The sequence below is a fragment of the Desmodus rotundus genome, chromosome 1 (genome assembly GCF_022682495.2).
Source record: "Desmodus rotundus isolate HL8 chromosome 1, HLdesRot8A.1, whole genome shotgun sequence".
Classification (NCBI taxonomy): Eukaryota; Metazoa; Chordata; class Mammalia; order Chiroptera; family Phyllostomidae; genus Desmodus; species Desmodus rotundus.
Window position 1 is genome coordinate 16,686,601 of NC_071387.1, and position 12,143 is coordinate 16,698,743.

At 52.7% G+C, this 12,143-nt stretch overlaps 2 protein-coding genes across 7 annotated transcripts in view; both read left to right on the plus strand.

Moving 5' to 3' along the window:
• Positions 1-2,447, plus strand: part of WHRN (whirlin) — a 76,934-nt gene extending 74,487 nt beyond the window's left edge. For 3 of the 5 annotated variants that reach the window (XM_053921355.1, XM_024562463.3, XM_053921367.1), the window contains 3 exons: positions 497-678; positions 1,147-1,269; positions 1,557-2,447. In XM_053921355.1, coding sequence (XP_053777330.1) covers positions 497-678; positions 1,147-1,269; positions 1,557-1,739 — 488 coding nt within the window. In that variant the 3' untranslated portion in view covers positions 1,740-2,447. The remainder of the gene's footprint in view (positions 1-496; positions 679-1,146; positions 1,270-1,556) is intronic. The other 2 variants (XM_053921357.1, XM_024562464.3) reach the window with 1 other exon arrangement.
• Positions 2,448-5,791: 3,344 nt separating this feature from the next.
• The window catches only part of AKNA (AT-hook transcription factor), a 52,033-nt gene continuing 45,681 nt past the window's right edge, over positions 5,792-12,143 (plus strand). Inside the window, exon 1 of one of the 2 annotated variants that reach the window (XM_053921378.2) lies at positions 5,792-5,855. The gene's annotated coding sequence lies outside the window, so the exon portion shown is untranslated. The remainder of the gene's footprint in view (positions 5,856-12,143) is intronic. The other variant, XM_053921381.2, reaches the window with a different exon arrangement.

The following is a 12,143-nucleotide window of genomic DNA, read 5'->3' on the forward strand; positions in this document are numbered from 1 at the left end:
GGTTGACCAGTGAGCCAAAGGGGCACGTGGTGTCCATACTCAGCTTAGGCCAGTTGGGGTTGAGCCTGGGACAGACCGGGCAGGGAAGAACTTCCTTCTTCCCTTAAGAAGCTAGAAATTTAAATTTTATGTGAAGTCTAATATGAATGTGTTGGTCCACTATTAAAAATTGACAGCATTGTATATGTTTAAAAAACAGACGCATCTATGATGGGCTAGGTTTGCTTTCTGATCTCTGTTTTAATCATTACACTGAGGCAATCAAGGCAGACATCCTGGAAGTGGTGGCCTTGGTGCCAGGCCACATTGGAAGGGCAGGTCTCAGTAGGTGGCAGGGTGGGGAAAGTCTCCCTGCCCTCCAGCTTTCCCCCCACCCCCTTGGTCTTTGCCCAGGGAGTCCCCCTCTTCCAGTCTGCAGCTTTATCACCTCCTCCAGGAAGCCCTCCCTGACCCCAGCTGTATAAATCACCACTCTCCTTCTGTCCCCCACTCCCAGCAGCCTCCACACTCTCACAGCTCTCGGACAGCGGGCAGACTCTCAGCGAGGACAGTGGTGTGGACGCTGGCGAGATAGAGTCCAGCGCCCCTGGCCGAGGCAGACAGATGGCATCCACCAAGAGCAGGAGTAGCAAGGAGCCACCTAGGAACGAGAGGGGCACAGAGGGGGCTACCAAACCGGTAAGTAAGGAAGAGAGTGTCACAGAGGGTGAGGAGAAGGCAGGCCCCAGGTGAAGAACAGTGAGTCCCTGACCAGGGTTCAGCTTGACAAGTGACCACAGATGATGGAGAGGGTCCCTCACTGGAGGGGTGTGGGTGCTGGAAACAACACTCTGGTAGGCTGGAGGCCCTGGGTAAGTCCTGCCTTTGCTGGGCATTGAGGTAGGTCTCAAGAATCTTAAAGCTCAGTTCTGACATGACGTGGTGGCTGAGGCCTGGATCCCTGTCCTAGTGCCACCACCAGGCAGCCTTGGGCTGCCCCTTAACGTCCCAAACCTTGGGGACTTTTGTAGCAATTAAGAGTTGAGGACACCAAGCACTTAGCTTACTGCCCAGCAAAGCGGAGGCTCCCAATGTGACCTAAAGGGGTGCGTGGCTAGGCCTGTCCACCGAGACAGCCTTCGTCACTGCTCTCCTTCGCACCTGCAGCCCGGACTCCTGGAGCCCACATCCACCCTGGTCCGAGTGAAGAAAAGTGCAGCCACCCTGGGCATCGCCATCGAGGGTGGCGCCAATACCCGCCAGCCCCTGCCTAGGATCGTCACAATTCAGGTACTTCCCCAGGGGCCCTGCTCGACGATCTCTTCCTACATCTGGAAGTTTTTCCCCAGCATCCCAGGGGTGTGTCAACCCTGGCAGTGGCCCAACACCCAAAGACAGACCCAGGCTCATAAGACCTTTGCTCTCCCTGAGGCTTAGTTTCCTAATCAGGGCAGTGGACATCTAGACTGTAGCTGCCTGGTTGGCAATGTCAGGCCTGACCCCGTGGGTGGTCAAAGCCAGACCAACCTGGCCTTCAGGTGCCCTACAAGCCTCTGCCCTGTGTCTCACCCCTGCAGCGAGGAGGCTCCGCCCACAACTGTGGGCAGCTCAAGGTGGGCCACGTGATCCTGGAAGTGAATGGGCTGACACTTCGGGGCAAGGAGCATCGGGAAGCTGCGCGCATCATCGCAGAGGCCTTCAAGACCAAGGAGTGTGACTACATCGACTTTCTGGTCACCGAATTCAATGTGATGCTCTAGGAGCCAAGGCCCAAGGGCCTCCCACCGCTGCCCGGCCCCTGGCCCCGGTCCCTCCTCCCTCCTGGCATTGTTAAGCTCTTTGATGGGCCAGAGCTACATGGCCAGGGTAGCAGGAAGACAACCCCCACTCCCTCCTGGCCCACTGGACCAGAACCGGGAGAAGAGAGCCAGGCGGGGCAAACAAAAGGTCAGGTCAGGATCTGGTGCCATGGCCAGTACACAGTGGACACTCACTACAAGTGTGGGTTTCAGGAAGGGGAGAGATGAAGGGGAAGGGCAGAGCACCTGTATCTTGGCACGCCCATCTGCGGTCTGCCAGGGGCTGTGGCTCCGTGTTGACTGGGGCCACTGTGCCCCCTGTCCAGCTATGTATGACCTGGCCTATGCCCAGATGCCTTGGCCTTTGTCTAGAGTGAGGTCACATGAGAATTCATGGACACGGCCCCCAGCCGGGGTGGGGGACATCTTGCCGGGCCTTCAGTGCCACAAATAAGCATCACGCACCCCTCATTTACACCCCCATTCCTCCTAGCCCCCTGTCCTCCATGGTATTTATTATTTATTTCCCTCTCCAAACCCCTGGGGACCCAAGACCCCAGCTTCCCGTTGCACCCCCAGCCTTTCCCAGAGGCCTTGCAGGTGACCAGCGACATCAGTGTATTTATATACAGAGCTTATGACTTTAATTTTTCAATAAAGAGATATGAACAAGGAGGTTAGGGTCCAGTGCGCTGTGTGGCTTGCCTTTGTGGCCGGAGTCTTGGTCGCTCAATGTTGGGGGTGGGGGAATAGGACAGATGGAGGTACCCAGGGCTGCAAACATCACCGCCCTCTGCCCTTGACCCCCACATCATAAGTGCAGGGGCCCTTGAACCACACCCCTGTCGTGGAACACCCTGCCTGAAGGTTATTTACAGATGACACTTTCAGATTAAAAAGCATGGGTATGTCAGGGGGCAGAATGTAGTGTGCTCGGGTGTTTTACAATACAGAGAGGTGGCCTACCTTCTGGCAGGTTCCAGCAACTGACTCAGATGAAGATGTGTATGCAATGGAAGGGCAGTAAAGGAGTGGGGGTCTCTAGGGGGAGGGGAGGAAGCCAAGCAGGGTGGGATTTCAGGTGTTGTCCTGGGAGGGCGGCTGCAGCCTGATCCCACAGGGAACACCTTAGTGTAAATTAGGGCTAGAGCTCTCCTGCTTTCAGTCTTTAGACAAGGCCTGGGGGCGAGGGGAGAGACAGTAAATTCCCAATCACTTCTCATCCTCTACCTCTGCAGGCCACAGGCTATTCCAGGAGCCAAGGGGATTGGGTGTGAGAAGTAAAAATACACAGAGGGCGGGGAGGAGGAGGTGGCAAGAAATGGTTTGCTTTCGAGCCCCCAGTGCCCATGTCCCTCATCCCCAGGGTTACTCTGGGGCAGGAAGAGTTTGAGAAGTCCTGCTTTGTCCAGCCCTGTGTCTAGGGGTCTACCCGAATGGGTTAGGGACAGTTGATTTCACCAGATTCTGCCCTTAGCTGCCCCAGTTCTCTCCCCAGGCCAAGGAGATCACCTGAGACCAGAGCAGCCCATCCCTGCAGGCCCTAGCCCCTCCCCAGTCCTAATAACCCTGCAGGGAAGGAACCTTACCTGGCTACTGGGGAGCTTTGTCAAACCCCAGATCTCCTGGCATCAGACTCTAAATCCAGAAGGGTCAAGGGCAAGTGACTCAACCTTTCTGAGCCAAAGTTCTCCATCTGCAAAATGGGTGTGGTGGGCTGAATAATGACCCCCAAAGGTATTCAGATTCCTGGAACGTGTGAATGTTACCTTATATGGCAAAGAAACATAGCAGATGTGATTCAGGCCTTGAAATGGGAAGGTTACCCTGGATTACCTGGGCGGGCCCAATCTAATCACCCAGAGTCTTTGTGAAAGGGAGGCAGAGGAAGAGTCCACAAAAAGAGAAAGGTGTTGTGATGACGGAAGCAGAGGTTGGAGTGATGCACTTTGCAGGTGAAGGAAGGGGCCAGGAGCCCAGGTGAAAAGGCAACATAAGGGGTTCCCCCTCAGAGGCTGTAGAAGGGACCTGCCCTGCTCACACCTTGACTCTAGCCCCATGAGACTGATTTTGGACTCTGACCTCTCTTTATAAGTGAACAAGTTAGTGTTTTAAGCCGCGAACTGGTGGTAATGTGCTACAGCAGCCACAGGAGACCAATACATGGGGATGCTGCTACTTGCCTCTGATGGAGGTTGGGATGCTGTGGGGACCATGGCACCAGGCCCAGCGTCAGCCCCAGGGAGGTCACTGCAGTCGAGATAATGGTGAACGAAGAGAGGGGCCCTCTGGTCTTACAAGTGCCACACCGTTTGCAGCAGGGGACGGAGAGCCCCCAGCAGCTGCTGCCCATGGCCTAAAGTTTGTATTCTGAAAAAAAGTAAAACAAGAATCAGTTACTAAAACTGTTGCTCCTGAAATTGCTAGGACTGACTCTAGGGCTGTAGAATCTTAAACCTAAAAAATTCCTTTATAAGTGGGCTTAGAAAGGTCAAATGGCTCCCTTAAAGTTGCACTGCTGGTGAGTGGTGGAGGACAAATTTGCACTGAGGGCTACCTGGTCAGCGACATGAAGCCCCAGGACAAGCACATGTCCTGTTGTCTTTTGAAAGGACCCAATACGATGGGCTAAGGCAGCTCCGAATATTGTGGGAGGGAGGGGCCAGAGGTTCACCTAGACACACACACCTGTGGCCCTGACGTCTTTACTCCTGATGCCAGGGCCGGAGCGGGGAGGATTGCCTAGAGAATCTCAGTGTGTTGCTAGAAGACAGAAAGAGGTGAGTTTCGGCCTTGAGCTGGGGCATGCCCAAGCAAGTGCCAATTGGCCTTCAAATCACCTGGAGCCCTCTCTGCTTGGGAGAAAGCAGGGTAGGGGTATGCAGTAGCCCATTGTGGGGAGTACAGGACTGAGAACAACACAGCTCAGAGTCCACAGCTTAGTGTCTAAAACCTGGCATCGTGCTCCACCTCCACCACTCCCTGCTTGTGTAATCCTGGGCGAGTCACTTAACCTGAGCCTCAGTTTTCTCATCTTTAAATAGGGAGCACAGTACTACCCTAACTCATAAATTATTGTAAGGGTTAGCTAAATTTTTCCCCCTGGGACAGAGTAGGCCTTTAGTGAATAGAAGCTGCTGCTATAATTACCATTAGATATGTGTGCAGACAGTCACTGGCAACCTGGGGTGGGGGTGGGGACTGCTGGGAGGAACTGGGCTGCAACACAGCTGGATGCAGGACCTTGGGAAAATCTCCAGGTTTATTTATTTACCCCGTGAAACAGGATGCTTCGAGGAACTCTTTAAATTAGTTCCATTGTTTCATTTCTTACGGTCCTGGTGCCTTGTTTATTTACTTACTCCCTCAGCAACCCTGTGAGGCAGGAGTTACAAATCCCATTTACATGAAGCTCAGTGGCAGAACTCCGGCAAGAGCCTAGGCCAGTTTGACACCTTACACAGCTATCCTTCAAGCTGCGCTTTCAGTGGACAGAGGGTTGTTTCTGTCTCGCGCTCGCTGCGGGACCTTGGGCAAATTCTTTCTCTCCAGGGCTGGGTTTCCCCGCTTGCCTAACGGTGGTTTGGACTACGGGATACTAATGATAATACCAACCCACCTCATAGGAGAGGATCGGTCATAATAACCACTTACAATAGTGCTTGATACATAAGTGCTCATGAAAAGTTATTACAGTATAATCATTACTGTTATGAAGCAGATCGTTTCCATTATGAAAGTCTGATTTCTTTCTCACTGAGACCTTGCACAAATGTCTTAACTCCGGGCTTCAGTCTCGCGTCTGCAGTCCGACGGGTTCCAGGAGGAACACCCTCCCGGATTTGAGATTTTTGGTGGTGGGGCCGCATCTGAGTCCCTGGGGGCGGGCCACAGGCGGCCGCCTCTCAGCGTTTGGTGAAGCTTCCGAAACCCCGCCTCCTGGGGGCCGCACCCCGCCCGTCAGGGGCGGGTCTCGGGGATTTTGCAAAAAGTCACCGCCCCGCCCCGCTCCCGGATTGGAGGCCTTTGTTTGCCGCTCAACTCCAGGAAACCACCCCGCGCGGTGGCTGCCAGCAGGTGAGACACGGGGAGGGGCTCGCGGTGGGTCCGGGGCGGGTTCTGGACCCTCTCTTGGTCTCAGTTTCTCCGTCGGGGGAATGGGGAGGGAAAGAAGGCAGCACCGATGGGCCCCGATCCACAGGGACGGTGCTGCTCTCGATCTCTCCCACGTGGAAATATCACGCGAACGGGAAGGAGACCGATCGCCGCTCTGGGAATGGGAGGGAGTGCTGGACCGGCGATCGGATCCCAGTCCAAACCCCGCCGGCTGCGAGTTTCCGCAGTCAGCACCTTCCGGCCTCAGTCTCCACCTCCGCACATTGGGGGCGTTGGCTCTTTTTCGCTGTCTCCGGCAGGGGCTGGTCGCGGGGGGATGGGAGGGGTCCCGAGGGAATCTGGAGGTGGTCCTTGGCTGGGCCCCGAGTTGTGTTTGGGCTAGAGGTGTGGTTGGGTAGCTGTGGTTACGGGGAGGTGGGACTTCTCTGTCCTGGGATTTGTGTGAGGTTCACTCACCCGGCAACCGCCCGCGCACCCTGACAACTCTGAACTGCGCGCCCTTCTCCCCCGACGCCTAACGCAAGTTTCTTTTCCTCTTTTTGGCGGGAGGAGAGAGGTAGAGCTAGGGGCCAGCATGGGGGGTGGGCAGCTCTGACAGTGGTAGGAACTGGAATGGACTGCAGAAATAAGACCAGCCCTTCTTGGCACAAAGATGGGGGAGACTGTGGCTCAGAAAGGGGGCATGACTTTCCCAAAGGCGCACGGCAAGGCAGGTGCAGAGCTGGCGTCTCCCCAGTGTGTTGGGGCTGGCACAGGCAGAGCCAGAGCCAGCTTTTTGTGCGACCCGGATGAGACTACTTGCTTGGCTTTTGTTGAAAGAAATAACAGGTTGGAGAAGATCATTACCTAGGTTTCAAAAGCTTCTGCTTCTGAGTGAGAAAGTTGGAAAGGAAAGTTGTTGATAACAAACTAGGGCTGTTTTGGAGCTGAGAAGCGAAGCTGAGACAGGTTGCAGTGAAAAGCGACATTGTTCCTGTCCTCTAGAACAGAAGAAAAAGAAATGGCTGAAACTGAAGCATGAAGGACTGAGGTTAGATACATATAGGGACTGCCCAAGAGAATTTTTTCCAGGCTCCTCCTCCCGAGTTGGTGGATTTCGTTTTTTGGCCACTGGTCTTGTTTTATAAAGAAAACAATTTCTGCCCATGCACTTGAGGGGGCCTAAGTCTGGCTTACTTACCCGTGGTGATTTGGAGACTGTTTTAGGTTTATTCCCAGGAACCATCTCATTTCTTCTCCAGGAGGAGAAGGTGCCTATGTGGGGCCTTTGCCTCCCAAAGCCCAGCGGTTTGCATTTGAATCATGTGATTTGGGCTGTTTATTGCGAGGAAATTTCATCAGCTCCCACCAGCCTGCACACTGCGCCAGGGGCGCCGCGGCTGGGGTTTCCAGAGAGCCTGGGAATGGTCCAGGCACTGAAGCTGTCATGCTGAGAGGGTATTTTGAAAACGTGCATGCCAAGGACGTTTCAATTTACCCCCGTGAGGGGGGTGAAGAAAGTATTTTTAAAGCATCCAGCTGAATCACCAGTTGAATTCCATGTCCTTTTTATGCTTCCTCAGTCCTGGGAGGTGTGACAGATCTGGAGACTGGGAGTTAGAAGAGCCTGGTTCATATCCTCAGCTTGGCTTCAGTTCTGAGTGTCTCAGTTTTCCCCACCTGTGAAATGGGCATCAGTGCCACTTTAAGGCTCGAGTGGTGTGGCATCACAGAGAGTTCTGTGCAGCCCACATTCTGAGTCTGGAGATGAGGAAACTGAAGCCCAGAGAAAGGAAGGAATAACGTTAATACTATTGGTAATCATAACTAATGGTTATTGAGTGCTGCATTCTAGCCATTGTGCCAAGGGTGTTACTGCAAGGAGTGGGGTCTGGGAAGGCAGAAGCCCTTGTCTATCTTGTCCCTAGTCATCCTCCTGGTGCCCCGTATAGAACCCTACACATAGTGGGTGTTTAACACATTGTTGATCACCCAGATGACGTCACTTAATGTCACATCGTTGCCATGAGGTGGGTGTGACTGTTGTCCTTGTTTTATAAATGAGAAGCCTGAGTTCAGAGAAGTTAAGTCTGAGGCTGCACAGCTCTTCCTTGGGGTTTGAGGTCCTTTGGGATGTTGCAGGAGTGTGCCATCTGGGGAGAGCTGGCTGCGCACATGTCTTCCCACTGCTGTGCTTGGTGATATGATGTTGGTACTTGACATTGGCCATAATAAGGGTATTTACACTATGAAAATCAGTAAATGCCACAAATCAGGGCTTTTCTTTCTTTAAAAAAAAGAACACAAAACAGTTGCATGTGAAGGGTGTTTGGGGACAGAGGCCAGCCTTGCTCTGCATGGCAGCCAAGAGTTGAGGGTTCCTGGCTGTGCAGGAAGCCCCAGGGGAGCCAGGCCAGAATGCCTGCACCCATTGCAGGTCGCCTGAAGGGTGGGATTTGGGAAGGAACTCTTTATGGATGAGGCTCCCAGTCTACGCAGTGAGTTGTACAGTGGAGCCACCCTCTGACTTGGAAACAGGTTCATAAAGGCCTGAATTCCAGGCCAAAACCTGGAAGTGATGGCACCATCAGGGGTCTTTAAGATGGGAAAGGCATGACCAGAACCATGCTCTGAGATTTGTCCAGCAGCCCGTGCCCAAGCGATGGAGGGTGAGTCGGGGCAGGGTGACTAGGAAGAGGCTGTCGTTGCCCAGGGGGGCCAGGAGGAGGCTCACGAAGCCCTCCTGTGTTTTCTGAGCACCCACTGTGTGCTAAGCAGTGCAAACACTGCGCTGTTACTCCACACGCACGCCCCTGAGGAAAGTGTTACCCTCAGTATGTAGATGAAGATATCCGGGAGGTTCAGAAATATATCTGAGGTCAGAGCTACCAGATCTGTACTTGGGTCTGTACTACCAGATCTGCCTTCCTGCCCCCAGAATCTTTTACAGTGTTAATGTCTTGGGCCCTCCTTCCTTTTAACTACATTCCCATTTTGGCTCTGGTCTTCCTCTCCAAGTGCTAGCCAAGCCCCACCAAGGTTGTGGAGAGAGACCCCCTGCTCCCAGGGCTGGTCCAGCACTGGTCCCTAGATCCTAGCCAGCATTCTATCTCCACTGACCCTACCCTGAGGCTGAACCTATTCTGGGGGAGGGGCCGTGATTAAGGCCAAAGTGGGATGCCCATCTGTTGGTCTTTTGCAACCTTGGAACCACACAGCCAAGGACCAAGGACCAGGAAGGACACCAGTGTCCAGGAGGATGCACTCAGCCTCTCAATATCAGGGATTCATTTGGAGGGTAACAATTTACTTGTGGGTGCTGATCCAATTCTGCCCCTAATGCGCTGTGTGATTTGAAGCAACTTATGTAACTTCTCTGTGCCTTTCCTCATCTGTTAAATGCCTGGTTCTGAGCTTCCAGTCAGACAACGCATGCCGTGCCCTACAATGCTGAGGGACTGAGGCTGGGATTGCTTCCTTTCCCTATTGTGATTTTCACATACTCCTATGTGTTGTGTAACGGCGGTATGTGCAGGAAAGAACACATAGTATCAGAGTTTAAAAAGAGGAAGAGAGAAGGTGTGGGATGTGAGTTACAGAAGGTCAGAGCTGCAAAGGGCCTCACGGGGCCCAGCCGCCAGCTTGCGTAGGCAGAGAGACCGAGGAGGGCGTGCCCAAGGTCCCATCAGAAGGAAGCACTACAGAGGTATGTGGTGGTGGCTTTTGTCATTCAAAATAGTAAATGCTCATTTTACTCTTATTTTTTAGGTCCACTGTTAGTTTTAGAAAAGACACATAAGGAAAAAGAGTAAACTTTTCTCAGTTCTACTGCCTAGTAATAATTATTAAAAACATTTTGGGGCACCTGTCTCTTTTTTCCCTTTTCCCTGCCTTTCCTTCCTCTTTCCTTTCCTCCTTCCATTCTTCCACATTTTACTGCTTTCTTCTTTAATGGACTCAAACTAGATATATTATAACTGGCTTGTTCACTTAACATATCACTTTTTTTACATCGTTTCATATTCTACACTATGACTATCATAGCTGCATAATATTTCTTTGAGTGGAAATATTATAATTTAATTTAGTGATCCCTCATTTTTGGATGTTGCGGTTGTTTCCAGCGTGTTCATCTCCCGCAAGGTTCAGTTGCAAAGTGATTACGATTTACAGTCTGGATTCAGACAGCTTGGTTCAAACCCAGGCCCCCTGCTGTGAAATGGGCATCGTAGTTCCTACCTCCTTGGATTAGAATGAGGGTTAGACAGTGAGTTCCTAATCCATGGAAAGGCCTTTGCATAATAGGTGCTCAACGAAGTTTTGCTGTTAGCAGTGCATTTCTGGCCCATGCACACGTTTTTGTTTGACTCTTCGCAGAACATGAATTTGGGAGTGTGTATGTGGGTCTTTTCCTCCATATGCCACACGCTCCTCTTAGCCCATGTTTCAGCTGGCTGAGAAAGGCCCATTTCCTCCTCTAAGTATTCAGGGTGGGGACACAGTTCCTAGCTGGGTCAGTGACTCCCAGAACTGGTTTGGGGACCACAGGGAGAGGGTCACACGGGGGTAGCAGCATTTCTCTCCACTTGGGAGGGCTGGCTCTCCCTGTTTGTATATCGGACCCAGAACTAGAGCTGTGGCTGATGTGGGGGAAGCTCCAGAGCCAGGAGAATGAAACCCAGCCCTGCAGGGAGCCAGCCATCTGGGCGTTTCACGAAGACAGCCAAAGTCATTTATGTGCGAGCTCTGTGCCAGCCAGGCCCTGGGCCAGGACCTTAGGCACGTGGTCTCATTTACCATCCCAAGGATGCTATAAAGTCAGTATTATCCCCATTTTATAGATAAGGAATCTGGGGTTCAGAGAGGTTAAGCAATTTGCCCAAGACCACACAGCTTTCAAGAGAGACCCTGGAGGTCTCTGACTACCTAAGAAGCCCATGTGCCCCAACCCTTGTGCCCTGTAGCCTCCCATATGCACAGCCTCTGTGGGCAAGTGGAATCAAAGAACACAGGAGATTTAGTGCTGGGTGGTCATTTCTGATCATCTCATTAAGCCCCGAGGGAAGGGAAGGCACTTGTCCAGTGTCACCCAGGCTTGAACTTGGGTCTCTACTTCCCAAGCCAGGCTCCCATCCATCCTCCTTGGTTCACTCCGGAAATCCTCACCTGCCTCCTCTCAGCCCCAGACTCCCTATGGATTTGCACTACGGGAGTAAACTCAGCAGCCTGGGCAGGAAGGAGTGGGTTACCTTAGGTGACCTTAGGGTGTGTGTTCCTTTCTTTCTCAGGAAAATGGGAGAAGTTGGGGGCCCAAGGAGGGGTCAAGAATGAAATAACACAACCTTCCACTCCCAGGGCTCCTGAAGTTGCCTTCCCCTGGTTTTCCCCAGGATGACTGAGACCCCACTGTACCTCCTGGGCCTTAGGACTTTGTGTGACGGAGTGACTGACTGTCTAGGCAGGGCTCATCACATCAGCAAGTACCACCCATCCCGGTCCTGGGCTGTGTCCTGGGCTGCTCCAGAAGGCTTGTACTCCCCTTCCAGTCTGGCTAATGTGCCAGGCACTTAGGGAGGCTCAAGAATGATTGAGGAAGGAGGAGATGGCAGAGTAGGAGGACTGTGGGGGAGTAGGTAAGAAATGGCAGAGTTAGAGCATCTCAACCCAGGAGCTGGAGGGAACAAATGGCCGAGGGCTTGCTGGGCTCCTATGATGAGGACTGATAGGCGTGTGCAGACGCAGCCACAGGCAGGCACGCTTCTGGTGAAAGTACCCAAGCCCTATCAGCGGGGGGCAAAGGGTTTTTTTGTCGTTGTTGTTGGGTGACCAAGAACTAATCTCTTCCCCATCTCTGGGCCCCAGTTGCCTCACCTACACAAGTACAATGGAATCATACTCCTGTCTTGCCCACTTCCCAAAGCTATTCTCCAACATCTTGCGTTACGAAGGATGAGAAAGCACAGTGGAAAACACAAAGGCTCTGCAGCACCACCAGAGCCTCGTTCTAAAGTCAGAACACGGGAATTGCAATTAGGTGGCGATGAGCTCCAGTCCCGACTTTATCAAGCCCAGGTTATTCATTGTCTCCAGAGGCTGCAACAGTGTGAGCACCAAGTGTGGTCATGGAGAGTTGGGTCTTTGTGTGTTTGAATCTCTGCTGGCACTCACCAGCTTTGTGACCCCAGGCAAGTGGCTTGACTTCTCTGGACCTCCGTTTACCCACCTGCCTCAACGGGTTGTTTTGACGGTTACAAGCCAGGGTTGGGCCGC